General features: G+C 50.2%; 1 protein-coding gene across 2 annotated transcripts in view; it reads right to left on the reverse strand.

The window, feature by feature from the left end:
- Positions 1-19,865, reverse strand: part of NRG2 (neuregulin 2) — a 160,108-nt gene that overhangs the window by 38,012 nt on the left and 102,231 nt on the right. For both annotated transcript variants that reach the window (XM_066559919.1, XM_066559918.1), the window contains exon 3: positions 8,042-8,160. In XM_066559919.1, the coding sequence (XP_066416016.1) occupies positions 8,042-8,160 (119 nt within the window). The remainder of the gene's footprint in view (positions 1-8,041; positions 8,161-19,865) is intronic.

Here is a 19,865-nt window from a genome sequence, read left to right on the forward strand (position 1 = left end):
GAAAGCTTTGCAGGCAGGGCAGCTGAAGCCCAAGAAGTGAAGCAACGCACCAGGATCCCAGGATGGAGCCAGAAGAGCAGATCCCCTGGTCCAGAGCCCAGTTCTGAAGGCTGGGCTCAGCCTCAGTGCTCCCAGGGGACATCAGCTCCCACCCCACACTTCATCCTGCCCCTCTTTGCCTTTAGAGTCTTTACACCACATCTCAAGTGGCAGCTGCGTGACTACTTAAAAAATGCACAGTGTGCAAATTGAGCAGTGAGCAGGATGTGGCAGCTGCCAGGCACCACAGAGCTCTGCAGAGTGGCAGTGAGATCTCCACACTCACCTCAAGGCTCCGTGCCTGCGTGCGTGCAGGTTCCGCTCAATTACAGCCCCACCTCCAGCAACGGGGCTGAAATTATCCCAGCAAAGACCACACCAGCACTTATTTTTAGTCTAATATTGAAAACTGCTCTGTTCACATGGCCAGACTTGTGTCTGCTCTGCCCGTGCTCTGGGCTGGCTGGACACCCTTCACCTCCAAGCCCAGAGCTCTGTGCTCACACCTGGGGGCGCCAGGAGAGCTCAGTGGCCTCAGGTTGGAGGGGCCAGGGACTGCCCAGCTGGGATTTCCCATTCATGAGAGCAATTATTCAGGGAGCAAGGATGGAGAGACCAGCCAAGCCCCATGGGAGGACAAAGGGAAGCAAAATGTCTCACTTAGAGAATGGCAACTGTGCCTGGGTTGAAGCGTGGCCCTCAGACACCATGGGGCTGCAGATCACACACGGGCACCTCAGAGCAAGAGGCCAAGGGAGATTTCAGTGGGTTTCCAGCACACTGGTGGGGTCATTCCCAGATTCACAAGTTCTTTGTGTTTAGCTCTATTCCCCATCAGCCTGGGCCACTGCAAACACTTGAACAAATGCATGCCTGGTCCAGAGTCATGTGGGATGTTGGACCTTGGTGCAGTGAACCTCACACACAGTTTGTTTACAGCTGTGCAGGTACAGAGCAGCTCAGCCATCAGCAGGTCAGACCTCCAGCTGGTCTTCAGTCCCAGGACTGAGAACAAAGCAGGAGGGAGGGAGGAGGTGAGGACAAAGAAGAGAAGGGAATAATGAGAAGAAAAGAGGGGAGTAAGACCAGCAAGGTCACAGGCAGGTCTGCCATGGTCACCCAGTAAAGGCCAGGCCAGACTGGATTTGAGAGCAGGTTTGGGGGGTTGGTTGAACCATAACCACGTGGCACATGTTCCTGTGGGGTGTGGAACTCACAGAGCACAGCACAGCCACTGCAATCATGCAAGTCCATCAAACCAAGCTCACCTGGAAAAGTGAGGAGAACATTTCCTACACCCAGCCACGCTGGGCAGCAGGGAAGGGATTAAACTGGAGGGGATTCCCTCAATGGCTCTACACCAATGAGGCTACAAACAGCCCAATGGCATCACCAGGATGACAGCTATGAAATCTGTGGACCCAAACTGGTGTGTGGAGAGTTAGACTTAATTGGAGAAAAAAGGACTGTTTCAGCTACCCTTCCCACAGGGGTCTCTAGAGGGACTCTAGGGAGGGTTTGTGATCCCCAGCAGATGAAATAAAGGCCCCAAAACCAAACCCAGAGAGCCCAGCTTTCATTCAGGTGCTTCATATCACCCCCCAGTCCTCCTGCTCCCAACACAACTCAGCACTGCCTGTTCTGCTCTTTCTCCCTGTTTCCCCTTCTCCTGTGACCCTGAGCCTCTCTCTGCTGCAGAGCACCCTCAGCCAAGGGCACTGACAGCCCCCAGAGGCTGATAAAGCACTCAGCCAGGAACTCACCCAGCTCCAGAGTGAGCAAGGAGCACGAGCAGAGTCCAGGGGAGCAGCTGCCATGATCCACATGCTGGTTTAGATCAATCACCTGCCCACCACCGGCACAGCCTCCTGCACCCTGACAGTATCCAAACCACGGCTCCTCCACCTGGCCTGCATTCTCTCCTTACCCTCAGGGCTTCACCTGCTTGTTGAAGTCAAGGGAAGGAGCTAGAGGAGAGCTCAACAGCAGAAAACAAGCACAAGGGATTACCTGACCTTCTCAGAGACTTCAAACTTTATCTTACCTATGTAAAATTAAACTTTGAGAGGGTTTGACTAGCTCTGTCCTGTATAAACCTTCCATCTCAGAATGCTCTCCAGATTTCTCTGACCCTTCTTCCATTTCTGCCTCCATCAGAATGCTCTAAATGTCAGCACTGGTTCCTATCCTGTTTACCCAACATGTGCATAGACTCCTGAGCCTTGTTTAGCTGCCCCATGCTGCTCTGTGACAGGATCACGTTGCCATTCTGGGCTCTCTGATGTTGAAATGAGCAGAAAGGACCTTCCTGTCAGGGCACACGATCAAGTTACCACATCCCTGCAAGCTCCTGCCTGTGAGCTGAGCCACTGTGACCACCCAACTGCACAAGCTTAGCCTGTGACAAGCACAAAACAAAGTCTCATTTAACATTTTCACCACCAGTGAGGCTACTGCAGCACAAATGAAGCTGAGTGGAACCTCCTGCTGTTCACAAACCAAGTACTGGGGCATCAGTGTTTAAAGTCCAGCAAGTGATTTACAAGATTTCAGTGAAACAGCAAGAGTAGGGACAACCTACAGGTGACTCTGAATACAGATATTGAAAAGAAATGCAGGACTTTTACAAGAATGAGATACTTGTCTGCTCTCCAGATCATCCCACCTCACATCTTCATCACCTCCCCATATGCTGTACACACGTGCAATTCTCTGCTACAACATCCATCACCATAAAAATCAGAGAGATTCTGAGTTGTTCAGATAACGCTTGGGAGATATTGCAAAAAAGGAGTGTGAAGGAAAAAGGGAGTTACAGCTTTAACTCTGGGGACTTTGCCATCTCTTCCCATCATTAGGAAAAACAAAAGTGATGATGCAGCCATGGAGGAAAGAAGTTTTCCAAAAGGGGAAATTTCTGTGTTTCCTTTCTGAGATTTGGCTTTTAAGAAAATAGCATTAATCTAATATGATGCAAATAAGTAGCATGGATCTCTTCTGGTGAAAACAAAGGGAAAATCCTGGGGAAGGATGGTGTGGCCATGGCATTAATGATGCTGTATCTCAGCTTGGTATCCCTAGTGCAGTGCAAGGCTAAGCACTACAAAAAACCACATTTTAAGTGCAGTTCTCTAATCAGAAAAGCTTTTAAAGAATACCTGGCCAGTGCCTGCTGTGGCTGCAATCAGATTTCCTTTAAATTCATAAAAGACTTAGCTTTCAAAGGAGGAAACATCCCCATAAAATCTGCAGAGCAGAACTGCCAACAGTGAGGCACAGCCAGCTGTGCTCTCAGCTCTGGGCATCTGCAGCTGGGATGGAAACACACACAAAAAAATAAATCCCTGCCTGCTCCTGCCTTCCCAGGGCTTTTGCCAGGATCCTGGTGGGCTCCCAGTGGGGAGAGACCCCTTGACACAGACAAAACACCCTCCACCAGAAATTGCTGAGCCAATGTCCAGGCACCAGGATTCTAATCTAGACTTGTATCCCCTCCTTGGTTTTTATTGCTCTGTGCCCATTTTCTACTGCTTTTGGGACAACTGAGTAGGAGGGAATGCTAAAAAGCATTTCAGCCACAATAAATCAAATTAAGAATTTGGGGAAATCTGTTCTTGCTTTCTGGACACTCAGAAAAAATGGGATGGCAGGGCATGGATGGATTTTCTGCAATTTTCTTATTACCTATGCTTAGAAGACTCATGTCTTTTTTCTTGTACTTCCTACAACCTGTTTTGGTTTGATCAACTATCCTCAAAAAAACCCCAAACACAAAAAGAAAATGATAAAAGAAAACCCTGTTAAATCAAAGGCCATAACAAGCACATCTTGCAAGTACCAATAACTCCATGTACTGAAAGAGCTGGGAGTGCTTGAACTTCAGTTGCAATTTTAAGTATCATGTCCTTCAAGCTGCCATTGCAATAGTTACCAAATCCTCCCTCTCCAAGATAGACACCAGCAATATAAATCAGATTTTTTTAAAAGATCTAGGGAAAGAAAGACCAGTGGCTTTGGGAAAAATCAGACAGAAGGAGTGATTAAAGAAGATTCCAGGAGGCAATAAAGCATTTATGCAAAATGTCCCATAATAGCAAACAAATCAGGGGAAAGCAGCTGTATGGGGGGGTGGGGGAGAGGTACTTACACTCTTCTTCCATAACAACTATTTTAGTTTCTGAGGCTGGTAAGACTTGTGGTGCTTTCGTTGTTCCTGGGGAAATTAAGGTAAGAAAGTAGTGAACAAAATAATCTCTTTTGAGCAGAGCAGGGTGGGCTTAGCTACTGTGGGGAGGAGCAGAGGGGCAGGTGCTGCTGGGGGCACAGGCTGGGGGCTGCCAAGGTGTCAGTGCTGCTTTAGGGCAGGGCATTGGGGTGACAGAGGCAGGACAAGGAGTGTCCCTGCAGGGGATGGCACAGGGCACGATGTCCCCTCGCTCTGAAGGGCCTCGTGTCACAATAAAGAGGCAGAGATGGCTCAGGGCTCAGCTGGCAGGAGATGAGCAGAAATGTGGGAGGTTTTCTTAGCCCTGATGGCCACAAGAGTGCAAAGATGGGATGGCAGGATGTGGCAGTGGGGAAAATGTGGAGTTTAGGAAAAGGTGGGATTTTCTGAAGAGCCTCCATCCCATGGAAGTTCTGCAGCACAAATAATGCTTGGACCAGAGCTGGAAGAACAGGAAACAGATGAAGGAAGGTCCCCAGGATTAGGGGAGACAAGCACAGGGAGTGATTTCCTATTTTTGAACCAGGATACTGGGAACCCCAATGCCCACAGAACGCTCTACTCAACCCTGCTGGCAGCACCAGCACCTTTGGAGAAGTCCCTCACAGCCTCTGGATGCACAAAGGAGGGAGCCCCAGGAGCCTGGGCTGGGGGTGCAGCCCTGCCAGAGACAGGGGTGGGACCACCACAAAGAGCTCAAAGCAGAAGGAATTTTTTGTACAACTTGATTTTCTCTGCAGTGTTTGATAAGGGACAGGGCAGTTGAGGAGATGCCTAGAAATTTCTTGAAGAAAAAAAGAACCTGAAATAGTCACACATCAACTGTGCCCTCATGGCTGTGTGATATCAACATTAGACTATTCAATGATGAGAACTGGGAAATGGGATATTTTTCTAAGAAAGCATCTAATTTACTTCAAAGTCATAAAATCTGCAATATATTGCAGTATATTTTGACTAAGTCCAGAAGCATTTCCTCAGAAATTAACACCCTCACAAAGTTTCTCAATGCAAAAGCATTTATTTCTGAGCTGGGAGTTTTGTGGAAATGCTGGAATTGTAGAGGAGGGGTGAGGGGAGGCTTTGGCTGAGGGGCATTTTCTAAGTGCCAAGGGGTCTCTGCTCTGCAGCCACTCTCTCTAAAGATGTGGTGGATTTGGTGACTTGCAACAGATGTGTATGGCTGAAAAGCTGCTTTTCTGAAACTGAAAAGTGGTATTGGAATAGAGCAAAGAGCACTTTGCAATGGGAGTCACAACAGGATCAGTGCTAAGGATCTTGGGGAAGAAGAAACAGGGGACAACACATGTGTGGATTCAGGTGCCCTGAGGAGTTTTGCACTGAAAGGTGTCACAGAAGAAGGAGGAAAGCTTGCAAGGCTCCAGGAAGGCCCAGCAGTGAGGGAACAGGAATCCTCCAGGAGAGCACATGCCTGCAAACTGGGGAAGGCTGCTTAACTCTGGGTAGCTGCAGGGAAAAGGGGAAAAAAGAGTGGTGAAAAAAGGTGAAAAAAGGTGAAAAAAGGTGAAAAAAGGGGGGACAGGGCCAGAAAAGCCTCCAGGGATCAGCACCCCCTGGGCTGGCCCTGCTGTGCTGGCAGGTGATCTGCAAAGAGCAGCAAGGTGTGCCTGCAGCTGAGCAGTGAGCCAAGGGCAGGGGGGCAAGGCAGCTGAGAGCATGGATCATCCAGGCAGGGAACCCACCAGATTCACAGAGAGATCTCTGTGTGCCTTTCGTGGGTTTTCAGGTCTTAACAATTTCTGGGCAGCTCAGGAGTGAGCCCATCCCTGCTGGGAGGGTCCTTGCCACACAGGGTGGTTTCCTGAGCACCCTGGCAGGTGCTGCCTGCCCTGCAGTGGCCAGGTGTGCATTTCCCTGTGTGCATTTCCCTGTGTGCATTTACCAGGTGTGCATTTCCCTGTGTGCATTTACCTGTGTGCATTTCCCTGCTCTGCCTTTCCCTGTGTGCATTTCCCTGTGTGCATTTACCAGGTGTGCATTTCCCTGTGTGCATTTCCCTGTGTGCATTTACCAGGTGTGCATTTCCCTGCTGTGCCTTTCTCTGTGTGCATTTCCCTGTGTGCATTTACCAGGTGTGCATTTCCCTGTGTGCATTTCCCTGTTGTGCGTTTCCCAGGTGTGCATTTCCCTGTGTGCATTTCCCTGTGTCCATTTCTCTGTGTGCCTTTCCCTGTGTGCATTTCCCTGTGTGCATTTACCAGATGTGCATCTCTCTGTGTGCATTTCCCTGTGTGCATTTCCCTGCTGTGCATTTCCCTGTGTGCATTTCCCTGTGTGCCTTTCCCTGCTGTGCATTTACCTGCTGTGCCTTTCCCTGTGTGCATTTACTAGGTGTGCATTTACCAGGTGTGCATTTCCCTGTGTGCATTTCCCTGTGTGCATTTACCAGGTGTGCATTTCCCTGTGTGCATTTCCCTGCTCTGCCTTTCCCTGTGTGCATTTCCCTGTGTGCATTTCCCTGCTGTGCATTTCCCTGCTGTGCATTTCCCTGGTGTGCCTTTCTCTGTGTGCCTTTCCCTGCTGTGCATTTCTCTGTGTGCATTTCCTTGTGTGCATTTTCCTGTGTCCATTTCCCTGCTGTGCATTTCCCTGTGTGCATTTCCCTGCTGTGCAGGTCAGGGCCCTGCAGCTGGCACTGCTCAACCTCACTCCTTCTCCTGTGGGAGGGTTTCTGGTGCTGGGGAAGGGGCAGCAGAGGAGCAGACAGGGCTCTGATGGCTGCACAGGGGGAAGGGAGGTTGCACATGCAGCTCCCATCACACAGGAGCAGTTTTTGTGGTGTGGGGCAGCCAGAGAGTGGGGCAAGAAAGACAAAAGGAGAGCACTGCCTCAGTTTCTTACTTGGGGCACCTTTCCGATCAGAATTGGAAATAAACCCAGCAGAGCAGCAGAGGATGAAGGCAGGGAAGTGTGAATAAGGGTGGCCTTCCTGCAGACCCTGCCAGCACTGGGATGGAGCAGGCAGGGGGAGGCTGTGTGATGCTGCAGCTTCATGGAAGAAAAGATTCAGGATGGCAAACACGCCGAGGTTGAGAGAGAAAATACTGCCAGAAAGCAGCAGGAGAAAGCTACCTTCCCTCACATGGGATGAGAACAAAAACCTGGATCCCAGCAAAGGGCTGCAGAGCCCAGAGGCAGAGCCCAGCTCACAGCCCAGGCTGCCACAGTGCCCCTTGTGAATGGCAGGAGGAAGAGCTTAGGAAATACAGTCACCCCCTCCCAGCTGTGCCCTCCCAGCTTCTGGCAGCCACTGTAGGGACTTTCTGAGCCGGAGGGTGCATCCAAACCATCGTGTTAAGCAATATAATTATTATGACCAAGATAATAATAAACCACTTAACCTCAGACTCCATCCGCTGAGCTCTAAGAGATGGAGCACACATTCTAGGATGAAAATCAGAAGCAACTTCACTCATCACAAAGCTATGGTCTAATTACTTGTCTTCTGGTGAGTTTTGCTTCTCAGAAATTCTTTAAAAAATGAAAACATCAAGCCCACCAGCTTTCTTTCCTCCTTACCCCTTTTTTTAAGAAAAATACATAGACTGTAAGTTTATTTAAAATGTAAATTAACCACATTGCCAGTGACAGATAACAAAGATAAACATTTATGCTAAGCTGCATTTTTCTTATCTCTCCTAAGATTGTTTTACTCGATATCCTGAAAGCATGAAACAAAATACAAGACAGACCATGTGCAGAACCTTTCTGTGGAATGGTAGACAGCTCGAGACATTTGCTGGCTTCTTCACTTACCACTTTTCACATTCAGGCTGCCTTTTGCGGTGTCTTTCCCTAAAATGTTCTCGGCTTCGCAGCTGTACTCCCCAGCATCTTCAAGCTTCACCTTGTTGAACTGCAGTCTGGAAATCTTTCTGTTGAAAAGTACAGCAGACATTTCTTACTCCATTGCTGACCAACCTCATGAAGTGACAACCATTCCTGGCCCAGGGATGCTGCCTGGAGGGTCACCCCTGCTTGACAGGATGGGCTGCCTGAGCTTGCTGAAGAGGCACTGGAGCCTGGATAGGAGTTGGACAAGTCCCTTCCCAGGATTTGCTAGGTGAACATCTCCCTCTGAACCCACTGCTCTGAGCGTGTGGTGTGGTTTGGTCTGACACCTGCTCTCATTCACACAGAAAGTCTTGTGAGGAGTTGAGGCCCAGAGTCCCAGCACTCCAGCACAGGCTTTCCACACTGGAAAAAAGCCAATTTACTGATGGACAGTGGGATCTGCCTGTCAGACAGAGATGTGGAGAGGAGATGCCTGCTCTGCACCTTCCTCAGCAGGGATGCTGAGCAGTCAGTGCTCCACCAGCTGCATTCAGCAGTGCCACACACTCAGCACAAACACCCACAGCACCCAGGGGGACTCACCCCTCACCACCCTGCACATCCACCCCCTGGGGTTTGCCCTGCACATATCACTGACAGCTTCAACTCAACCTAAAAAAAGGGCAAGCACCTCGTGTCCCCCAAATCCACACTCCAATGGACTACAGACATGTGTGGCTGAGCTGCACACACTCATCTGAGCAGCCAGATGTGCCTCCAAAGAGCAGGAGAGGGGGGGTGGGACAACTACCTGTGTCACTTCACAGCCTGTGTCACTTCACAGCCTGTGTCACTTCACAGCCTGTGCCACCTCCCAGCGCGTGCCACCTCCCAGCCTATGCCATCTCCCAGCCTATGCCATCTCCCAGCCTATGCCACCTCCCAGCCTATGCCACCTCCCAGCCCGTGCCACCTCCCAGCCTATGCCACCTCCCAGCCTATGCCATCTCCCAGCCTGTGCCATCTCCCAGCCCGTGCCACCTCCCAGCCTATGCCACCTCCCAGCCTATGCCACCTCCCAGCCTATGCCACCTCCCAGCCTGTGCCACCTCCCAGACCGTGCCATCTCCCAGCCTGTGCCATCTCCCAGCCTATGCCACCTCCCAGCCCGTGCCATCTCCCAGCCCGTGCCACCTCCCAGCCCGTGCCACCTCCCAGCCTGTGCCATCTCCCAGCCTATGCCATCTCCCAGCCCGTGCCATCTCCCAGCCCGTGCCACCTCCCAGCCCGTGCCCCTGCACAGGAGAGGCAGATCTCTGCTGCAGAGCTCTGCGGCACTGCTGAAGGAGCATCGCCTTTCCCACTGGCTGTGACTCATTCTCTGGGATGGCTCTGACTAACAGGCAAAACCTTTTGTTGCCCAGTTTCACAGGGATCTATAGGAGCCTTCAACACACGCTGAGTGCCACTCATGAGACCGCAGTGGGACTCCCACATGAGACCCTCTGTTTTTTCTACATTTTCTTCCATTTTAGCCATCTTATCAAAACCCACCCTGTCTGCTCTTCTCGTGAGAACATCTCTGTTTGCTTTCTACCCCAAGCTTTTACCTCAGGTCTGTGTCACTTTATTTAGAGACTTGGAAGCGCTGCCAGCTTTAGAAAGAGGTCCCAGTGGCCGATGTTGCTGAAGGCAAATATAATTCCATTTATGTGGAAAATAACCATTAGCCTTGGACATAGCTGCAATGTTACATGTGTCATCCGAGAAGGACTTTTCTATGGGATGTGCAAATCATTGTCCATAGGAAGCCCTTCACAGAAGCACACTGGCATCTTTTTAACACCCTGACAAGCTGTTCTCCTGGGAGGCACGGCGCAAGGACACAGCAGGAACATCTCACTAGTTATATTAGTAAATTAAAAGCACTTGGAGACGACTTGGTAGAGCTCCCAGGAAACAGGCACTGCCCTGTTTTACAGGATGCGGTCAATGGCTCAATTGCATGAGCTGGGGCCACATGTGGAGCAATTTCTAAATGGATGTTGACAGTATGCAAAGACCTCTTGAATCCCTCTGACTGTAGGTCTCCCCCAATCCATTTGTGTAACACATTCCAACATGGGAGCCTAAATAAGAGGGGTGATTCTGCCTCGACTCCCAGCACAACACCCTTCTCTGAGTGCTCTCAAGTGTCTGAGCACAGCCTGTGGCAGCCCTGGGCATGGTGCCCTCACTGCTGTGCTGCCTCTGGAGTCAGGTAATGCACAAGAAAGAGGCATTTAAGGACATGTAAAGGCACCCAGTGCCTGTTGCTGCCCTGGGTCTGTTGGTTCCTGCACCTTGCTGGGAGGCACAAAGGGTGCCTGGGCTCTGCTGGGCTGCAGCACCTTGTTCAGGAGCAGGTTCCCCACTCCTTCCATAGAGGAAGGTGTGAAAATGCTCATCAAAAGAGTGAGATGGCTCCAGAATGCAACTCCAAGCCTGCTCCCTGCCCAGCCATTACTTTCTCCCAGCTGTCTCAACTCTCTCTGCCAGAATACACCATTTGTTTCACAAACCAGGCTGCAGTGCAGGCAGCACATGCTGAAAGCAGCTTGGAAGAGCAAGGCTCTAACTCAGAGTCCATAGAAAACACCAGCCTGGCACATCAGCACACTGGGGCTCTCTGCCAGGGCAGAGCTGAGAGCATCAATGGACATGCTGCCTTCAGCTGCCAGAGCATAGATGTTCTAATGATAATTAGCTGCATGGCAATCTCAGTCCACAGCACATTTCACCAGGTGGAGCAACTGGAAAAATCCATTACTGCATTAGAATATCACCTAGGTATGTGATTTTTACAGATAAGGGGGTGTAAGTCCCAAAGATGTGAGTTAGGGAGTGGCACAAAAGGAGCCACACTTGACAGACTCAGCTCCAGCAAGAGGGTGAGAGACATTTGGTCTTTTACCTGGAACTGGAGAGGAATGTGAGCAGAATAAAGAGTGATGTTGGCATTTGGAGCATAGCAACATCAAGGTGAAACCAAAGGGGATTACTTTGTTTTAATGCACAAGACTTGTACTGTCAAAAGAACTTATTTTTGCCATCACAATTGGTTGAAATGATCCTGGACTGGAAGATTCCCTTGAAAAATCAAGAGTTTCTTCTCGCTTTTCATAGCCCAGGCCAATGGTGTGGCCCCTCTTGGTCTCCACACTGGGCTGTATAAGGTCTGGTGACAGACTCAGGGGAAAGGAGATGAAGGTTGGAGATATGGATCAGCTTTCATGTGGAGCATAAATGCAAAGAGAATTTCCCCATTCTAAGAAGCACTGAAACAGCCAGAGAGATACTTTGCCTCACAGCATTAACCATGGGCCTTTTAGTTAATATGGATAATCCTGTGCACTGGAAGAACTGAGCTGAAGGATGTCAAATGGACAAGTCCTCACCTGATCTGGTTCTGATCTATTTTACTATCTCCAAATGCTTCTGAAATACCCCAAAACTCCACTGGAAACCATCTTTTCCAAGTTGTGCTCTTCCCCCTGCTGTCCCCAGGGGCAGGTACTTTGTTCTCCTGAGGGCTGATTTCACAGACACACCAAGGAGTGGCCTCCAAGGAGTTACTGTGGGCCCAGGAGTGTGGGATGAAGGCTCCTGGGGACAGCAGCCCTGGGAGAGCCCCACGTGTGCGTTCACAAGGGTGCCTGGCTGCCAGACCATGCCATTCTTCTGCAGGAAGGCTCTGCCCCGGGCTGTTTGCTCAGTGAAAGGGCCAGGGTCACTGACAGATGCCATCATTTCGCTGCAGTGCAACTCTGTTGACATCTCTTTACTCCAGGGGAAAATGTGCCTCATTGTCTTGCCTGACCCTCAGCACATATGACTTAGCCACGCACTAATTATCTCCTGTAGTGCCAGTGGAGGGATGAGCCACGGGGAATGTGCTGTATGCAAGCTCTGAGGGATAGGATTCACAAGGAGACCTTCAGCCTGGCCAAAAGAAGATCCCCCAAAATACCTTTCTGGCCAAGAGAAAAGAGTCCCCCAGAGGGCAGTTTGGAGGGATGAGTAAATCACCCTCTTCAGTGCCAATCTCCAGACTACAATGGGAAACAGAGAGATCAGCCCTTGGCCAGGACCTACACAAAGATCCTGGCAAATTCTGGCTGGGAAGGGTGTCCTCATCGGCTGTAATTTAGACATCTAAATATGAGCTCAGGCCCTGAGGCCTCCAGTGCAGTGAGAGGAGAAGAAACAGGCCCTGCATCTGAGCCAAGGAGGAACTTCCCATGACAGCAGGCATGTTCCCACCAGCACGCTGGTCAAGCTTGAATCATGTTTCCCCTCTTACCTACTGCCAAGTGGAAATGGGGCCATCTTCCCAGGTCATCTCCTCACTAAGCCATTCCTGTCAGAGCATGGGATCAGGAGAGCAGCTGCCATGAGCTGCCCCTGTGACACCTACACTGAGGACTCCGTGCTCCCTGTGTGAGTTCAGCCACTTCTGCATCGTTCTGGACAAGAACAGCTCCAGGATTACGACTGTTGCAGTGGTTTATTAGTCTTCTAAAAATAGGGTAACTAACACATAAGTAACAAAGAAGTCAAGGAATGAGCTGACGAAGAGAACTTGGAGACCACCCCATATGTGGCCCTGAAATTGTCAATGGAGAGCACTGCACATTGTAAACACACCTGAAACCATAGGAAAAGGAAATTCCCAAACATGACCCTTGCAAAGGACACACTGGCTGCCCTGCTGTGGTCACCCATTAACTCCATTCCCTCTGTTTGCAGCAGGAAGCACACTGGCATTGCTGAGAGCATGAGTGCCAGCAATTGCTGTAACGTGCACTGCTTGCATCCTGCCAGAGATTTAATTGGTACCTACGTGCTGCCCTGGCACTCTCACCCAGCTGCATTTGCCCTGAAAGAGCAGGTTAATGATTGGCAAGAAGATTCAGGACATCCAGCTTACAAACCACAAGTGCTGTGCAGCAGCCATCGAGCACTGGGCAGCCCCATGGCTGGGCCAGGGGCTCTGGGGGGACACATCCATCACCCCCAGCACTCAGTGGGTTAATTCAGGCAGAGGGAATCACTGCAATGCAAAGGCAGTGTGGGGATGGCATGGCAAAGCCATGTCTGGCAGGGCAGGAGCAGCCAGAAGCATTCTGTCCCTTGCACAGCCCCTCTGATCTCTTCCCTGCCCTCCAGCTGAGCTCAGCAGAGCTGGGCAGGTTAGCTGTGCTCACAGTGCTTGAGGAAAACAAGTGTTTTCTGTGCTCCACAGCATCATCTGGCCAGCTCAGTATCAGCTACAGAAAGAACAAATGGGAAAGGGGACAGAAATGCCCTCAAGCAAAGCAATGAAATAAGGAGGGTAAGGACAGGAAGGTTTGGAATTTTCAGCTTGGCCATCATCCCTTCTCTATCTCCCTTCCTCCCCTCACACCATCTCCTGACCCGCTCTGTGCTTGACCTGCTGGGATGGTGGGGGACAGGTAATGTCCTCACAGTGCCCAGGACAGGACCAGCCATCCCCTGACCCACTCTACCTGCTCTCTCCTGCCCCTGTTCCCCAACATTAAAGTGCTGTTCTAACCTGAGAAGCAGATTTGCCCCTTCTCTGCTCAGCAGTGCTGTGGTCTCTCTGTGCCCAGGCTTGGGACAGGCTGATTTTAAGAGGAAGACTCTCCCAGTCCTCACTCTGCAGAGCTGACACTGACACTGGGCTCAGAGTGAGGGTGAGCTACTTCTGGGTTGGACAGTGTCAACAGGAGGGGACAGGATCAATAAGTACACTCCAAAGAGCAGGGTCACTTGTGCAAGCCCCTGCAGGCTCAAACGCAGCCAGGGGTGTTCTGCAAATGGGGAGAGGTGTGGGGCAGCAGAGGCAGTGATACCACCACAGCAGGGCCTGGGCTGGACTTTGTGGCTGCTGTGTTGAGAGGCAAATCCCTGTGCAATGCTGCTGCTGCTCCCTGTGCCAGCCCAGGCTGTGGCACCTGCCAGGGTGTGAGGTCAATAAATGAGCAAAAGCTGAGTTTGGGGCTGTGGCTGATGCACAGACCCAATGTCACTGCAGGGCCCTTTGTATTCTGGAATTCAAGGCAATTGATCCATCCTATGAATGCTTCCTCCAGCCCCAATGCCAGGATTTTAATTTCTTTGAGAAAATGTAGGTCCTGGAGCAGTGCTCTGAGGCCAGCTCCCAGCAGGTTCTTTCCCTGCTTCCTGTGATCTCATACAGGAGCAGTCCCAAGACTTCCCAGGGACTTCCCAGCACCAAATGTGGAACAGATTCCTCGCTATCCCAAAGAGTGTGTGACCTCAAAACAGAGACAGGGCCCCTCAGGGTGCCCAGGTCTCACTACCTCAGCAACCAAACCCTGAGCTGGTCATGTGGCAGGGAGGGAAAAGAGGGCCCATGCTGCTGGGGACAAGGCTCAGAGCCCTAGTTTGGAAGTGTGTCACATACTGGGTGGAGGCTGATATGCAGGGCAAATCAGAGGCAGGACCAAAACTTCAGGGACTGCCAGGAGTGGGGAGGAAGGCCTGAGAGGACCTTTAAAGCAAAGCACATAAAGTTATAAAGGATCAAGGAGGAGAGGGAGGTGCCACACCAAGAGCAGCTGTCATGGGGACAGCCCTGGACAGAGCCCTGCACTGGAAATGAGCAGGGCCAGGCTGCAAATACTGACACCAGGAAAAGCATTTTGGGGAATAGAAATCATGGGAAAGGGATGGCACCTTCACATGGGCAGGGAACTATTGCTCCAAACCCCTGTGAGACACCACCATGGTCATACACAGGGTGTGCAGGAGATCTAGATAAAGGTTTATGTCTCCTCATGTCATTCTTTTCTCCCCAGGCCATTTTCTGCAGCTGGTACATGTCACAGCTCCTCAGCAGTGTCTGCTCTGCTGCAAATTCCTGCCTGCAGGTCTGTGATGTGCTGTGCAGGGTGAGCTGCCAGCAGCCCCAGCCCTCACCCCAGCCCTCCTCCTCAAAGGTAAAACATTTTAACCTAAACAGGATGAATGGGATTTCAGCTCATGTCTCAGGGAGGGCCTCGACCTAATCTGTGACATTTTGCAACCAGAGTGGGCGAAGGTCTGCAGAGAGAGATTTTTATTTTGTTTTTGTAAGCAGCCAGCATGGCTGGAAAAACCACACCAAATTTCAGGCACACAAAGCTCCTTCCACCTCTAAGTTTGCAGAGCCCATCAGCTGAAGCAGCCCAGCAGCTGACCCTGACTTGTTAGCAGCTATAATGCAGTCAAGTTTCATTAAATGTCCATCCCCTGACTCTCTCAGGAGCCCCAGTTTGCAAAGTTTGTGGATTGTTTGAGCTCAAGACCCAACTGCTTCTCCTTTCAGTTCTCAAATTCCCTGGTTCAGTCCCAGGTGCATTGGCCAAGATGATGTCCATCATCTCCTCTAAAACAACAAGCAAACAAACAAAGGAGATGCTCTCCTTCACACCCCCCTCCAATAAAGTGCCTTCAGCAGCTAAAACCAAATCCCAAGTATCGGAGGCTCATAATGCCATGGTGAGAGTTAGCAAGGCAGCAGCTCCCCTGGTGATTATAACAACACCGGTGCTTGAGAAGAGTCTTTGCTTCAAGGCATCTGGAATTGCTCTTGCAAGATCCATTGTCAAATGAGCTTTTTCCTTTGTTTAAAAATGTCAGCCCAAAGACCCCTGCCAGAGTGGTGGTATAGCCTGCTTGGGTTCACTCTGGCTCCCACAAGGCTTCAACAGTCCTCTTTGCCCCTCCTTGTCTCCAGGCTTAATTAGGAAATCATTTATCTTTATTGGCACTCTCTTTCCCCTGCTGCTTTGGCATTATTTTTTTTTTGGCCTTCATTCCAGTGCAGTGAGCTGTACAGGGAAGACCACAGCCCCATTCATTGTGGGTGGGGAATAATCTACAACTGGGAGCCCTACAAGGAAGACCCCAGCAATGAATCTGCTCAAGTGGCATGGCCTGAGGGACTACTATACAGAAACAGGAGAGGAGGGTATCCCTTGGCTCCACTTACAGGCTAACAATAGGGATTCCTGGTGATACTGAAAGTAGGACACCACTCCCAGGGGATGTCATATGGTCAGCCTGTCCCAAACTGAACTGCCAACCCTCTCCAATCTAGTGATATGCCTCCTTCATCACCCCAGCAGTGTCCCCTGGTAGAAGAGCACACAAAGGGAAAGGGCTGTAAGGACAGGCACAGCTCAGGGACTCCCAGGCTCCAGCTGAACCTCTGCGTGTCCCAGGCTGAGCCTTGAGCATGACTTCAAGAGGGGAAGGTTCTCTACACCTCCACAAGCAAAAACTCCCTTGGCTTCCTCCATAGCTGGCATTTGACCATTTGGATAGTCAGAAAGTCAAAACCCAACCTGAATTTCTTGGGAGCCTCAGTCAGACCTCAGACACACTCAGCCAAAAATGGCATCACTTTGGCAGCTTGGGGGGAGAGCCATTCACTAGGCTGGATTTCCACTACCACAGGCTCTTTCTTGGTAATTTCTCTGGGTTTCCCATCAACTGTGCTTTATTCAAATGGAGATGGAGATAAAATTCCAGCCAATAATTTCTTCCACCTTAAAGAGGTTTCCCCTTCGTGCAAGCCGGGCTTGCCCCAGCCTGTCACTAATTACAGATGGAACATGAAGTTCAGAAAGGAGGAATCAGAATTGTTCCCCTCCCTCCAGCAAATATCCATTAAAAAAACCTGACTCCTCTGCCTGATGGCACCAGAGGTTTTGCTGGTAAGTTTAAAAAGAAGAGGGAAAATGATTGATGGAAAAGCTGAAGAGCTGACATGCAGTTAAGTGCTCCTCTCCTCATTACAACATACACACCCCTTATTTTGAAAGAGATCCCCTATTCTAGAGATCAGATAAAAACCCAATCACCAAAAAAAACAGTGCCTCAGTCATACTTTCTAGGTAGAAACCTCAAGGCTCTTTACATACATGGGGAGGAAAGCCAGAAATTAATCACAGAGAGCAACCAGGTTCTTGTCTCCCATCCTATTCCTCTGCATGCTAAAGATCTCAGAGCTGGGGACAGATTTCAGCTGTGCCCAGCTCTGCCAGGGCCTCACAGGGCCAAGGGAAACATAATGGACATCACTTTGCTGGAGGGCTCCTTTTGCCTGGCTCCAGCAGAAATCTCTGTAAGGTATTACACTTCTAAAGAAATGATCCTGTGCACCTGGAAGTTGAAATGATCCTGCACAGCCTGAGAAGTTTTTGCCTCGTGTATTTTCCCTGTGAAGGTCCCTCCCCAGTGCTCCATTTCTGGCCCTCTGAAATCCCCACTCTGAGCTGAAGGGAAACCCAGAGGATTATCTGGAGACCAGTGTTATCTCTAAGTGGAGCCAGATGTATAAATCCCATTATTCCTAAAATAATTGTTATAGAATAAGATGTCCTTTCAGAGATTTACAGTTTGGGATGCTTCTCCTTCCCTGGAGTCCCCTCCCAGCTGACTGCAAGTAATGCTCTACACCCATATCACATGTCCCTCCACTAAACTTGGCCCCACCAGCTGCATAATGAAGACATCAAAGTCATGAGGGCTCTCTCAGCCCTCAGCCTGCTCTGAGCAGTTTTCAGTGCTTGTTCCATGCAGTCAAGACCAGAGGCAGGCAGCTCCAATGCCAGGGGACACTCTGCCTCGGGGTTTTCAGCTCTGGGGCCCAGCAAACGGGGACAGAGGTGGCAATGCCAGGGTGGGTGTGCACAGACCCACCCAGATGCTCTCAGGGAAGTGATCCTGCACTGCTAAACAAGGGGCAAATGCTCACTGAGGGGTAATTACCTCAGAACTGTCCCACAGAATGGCAGAATCGTTTAGGTTGGAAAAGCCCTCTGAGATCACTGAGTCCAACCATTCCCAGCACCGCCAAGGCCACCAATGAACCAATGTGTCCCCAAGTGACACATCTACACAGGTTTTGGACACTTCCACCACTTCCCTAGGCAGTCTGTTCCAAAGCCTGACCTCCATTTCAGTGAAGATGTTCTCCCTAACATCCAAACCCCCTTTGGCACAGCTTGAGGCCATTTCCTTTTGCTCCTGCTCAACAGCTGCTGGAGTCCAGTCTCCACAGCCTGGTCCCAGCACAAGACAGTCACATTTTAATGGCAGCAGAGAGCAGAAGATGGGATGGGAAGCAATTCTGGGAATGCTTTGGGCTCACCCCTTTGCTGCTGAGGGAGTCTCAGACACCAGAAGAGGCAGGTGCTCAGCTTTCCTTAAAATGTTTATCCTTGGGCTTGTTTTGCCAGCAGGAAGCCCTTCCAGCACCACACATCTTTGGCCTCTCACTGGAGAGCCAGTAAGTTTCCATGGAAACTGGTAAATGCAAAATGATGACAGCAGAGTGCTGAGGAAGGGGGACCAACTCCCTTGCATTTGTTCCTGTCCCTGGCCCAGGGGCTGCCTGTCCCCTTGGCTGGGGGTGGGATGTCACCCTGTCACAGCTCCGTGCTGGGCAGAGGAGGAAGGGCTGGGACACTGGGAGCACAGCAGGGCAGTGCTGGCTGCTCTGGGGCTGGTTCCTCTCTAGCCCTGAGGGAAAGCACTCCCCAGCACCCTGGGCATTCCCACAGAGTGTGCTGCAGGCATTTCTCCAGGGCATCCCAGCCCCAGCAGCCACTGCTAAACAACCAAGGCCACGAGAATGACAAGGGCCACCAAAAACAGTGAGGGCAGCAGAGGAGAGGTGTGGCAGCAGCTCTCTGGCCACAGAGAGCAACACACAACTTTCCCAGGCCTCTCTGGGAAAAGTCTGTGAGAAAATCAGAAAAAATAATAAAAAACAATCTTATCCTCACTTGCTACACCTGTTGTGATCATGTAGAGTGTGTTCTAAAGATTTGTTCACCAAAAAGTAGTTTCTTAATTAGCCAATGGTGATGATGTTTAGATTAGAGGACCAATTAGGTCCGGGTGTATCATAACTGACTATAAAAGCAAGGAGTTTCTTAATAATGATAATATAATAAAGACATTGATCAACCTTCTGAGGAATCAATAGTAATTATTACCCAGCTGGGGGCCCATTACTGTGACAGAGAGAGGCAGGCACAGCTCTGCCCTGGCTCTGCTGCCTGCAAGCCCAGACAGCACCCAGTTATCCTGGAAGCACTGACCACCTCTCTGCCTCATCCCAAAACAGCCACAAGTCCCAGAATTATTACAAAGGAGGTCAACCATCTTGGGTGTGACTCTGAAACCAAACCCAACAGGACTGAAATTAAATTTGGGCAATTGGCAACGCCCCGTTCAAACACCGAGCGATTTTTTCTAACTGATTTGTAGTGGCTTCTAATTTTAAAAATTGCTACTCAAACAAGTCCATGATGACCTTGTATGCACACACCAAGAACATATGTTAGCAAATAATCAGAATCAAATTTTCCAAGGGCTCAGGCAGCTGCAATCTGACTGTTGCTGGCTAGGTCAGGATGTATGAATACAAACATAGCCATGAAAGTGGAATAATTTTAAGATACATCATATCTAAATATTGGGCCTTGAGAAATATCAACATGGATTCATTTTAATCCATTCCCAGTGAAAACCCCTGATCTTGGTCACTGGGACCTCTTTCTCCAGCTGTTCTAGCCCTGCCTGAATGAGCTGGTGCTGAGGGTGACAGTCACTAAATGAGGGGGTGCTGAGGGTGACACTCACTGAATGAAATGGTGCTGAGGGTGACAATCACTGAATGAGGGGGTGCTGAGGGTGACACTCACTGAATGAAATGGTGCTGAGGGTGACACTCACTGAATGC

This window comes from Molothrus aeneus, chromosome 15, assembly GCF_037042795.1.
Source record: "Molothrus aeneus isolate 106 chromosome 15, BPBGC_Maene_1.0, whole genome shotgun sequence".
Taxonomy (NCBI): Eukaryota; Metazoa; Chordata; class Aves; order Passeriformes; family Icteridae; genus Molothrus; species Molothrus aeneus.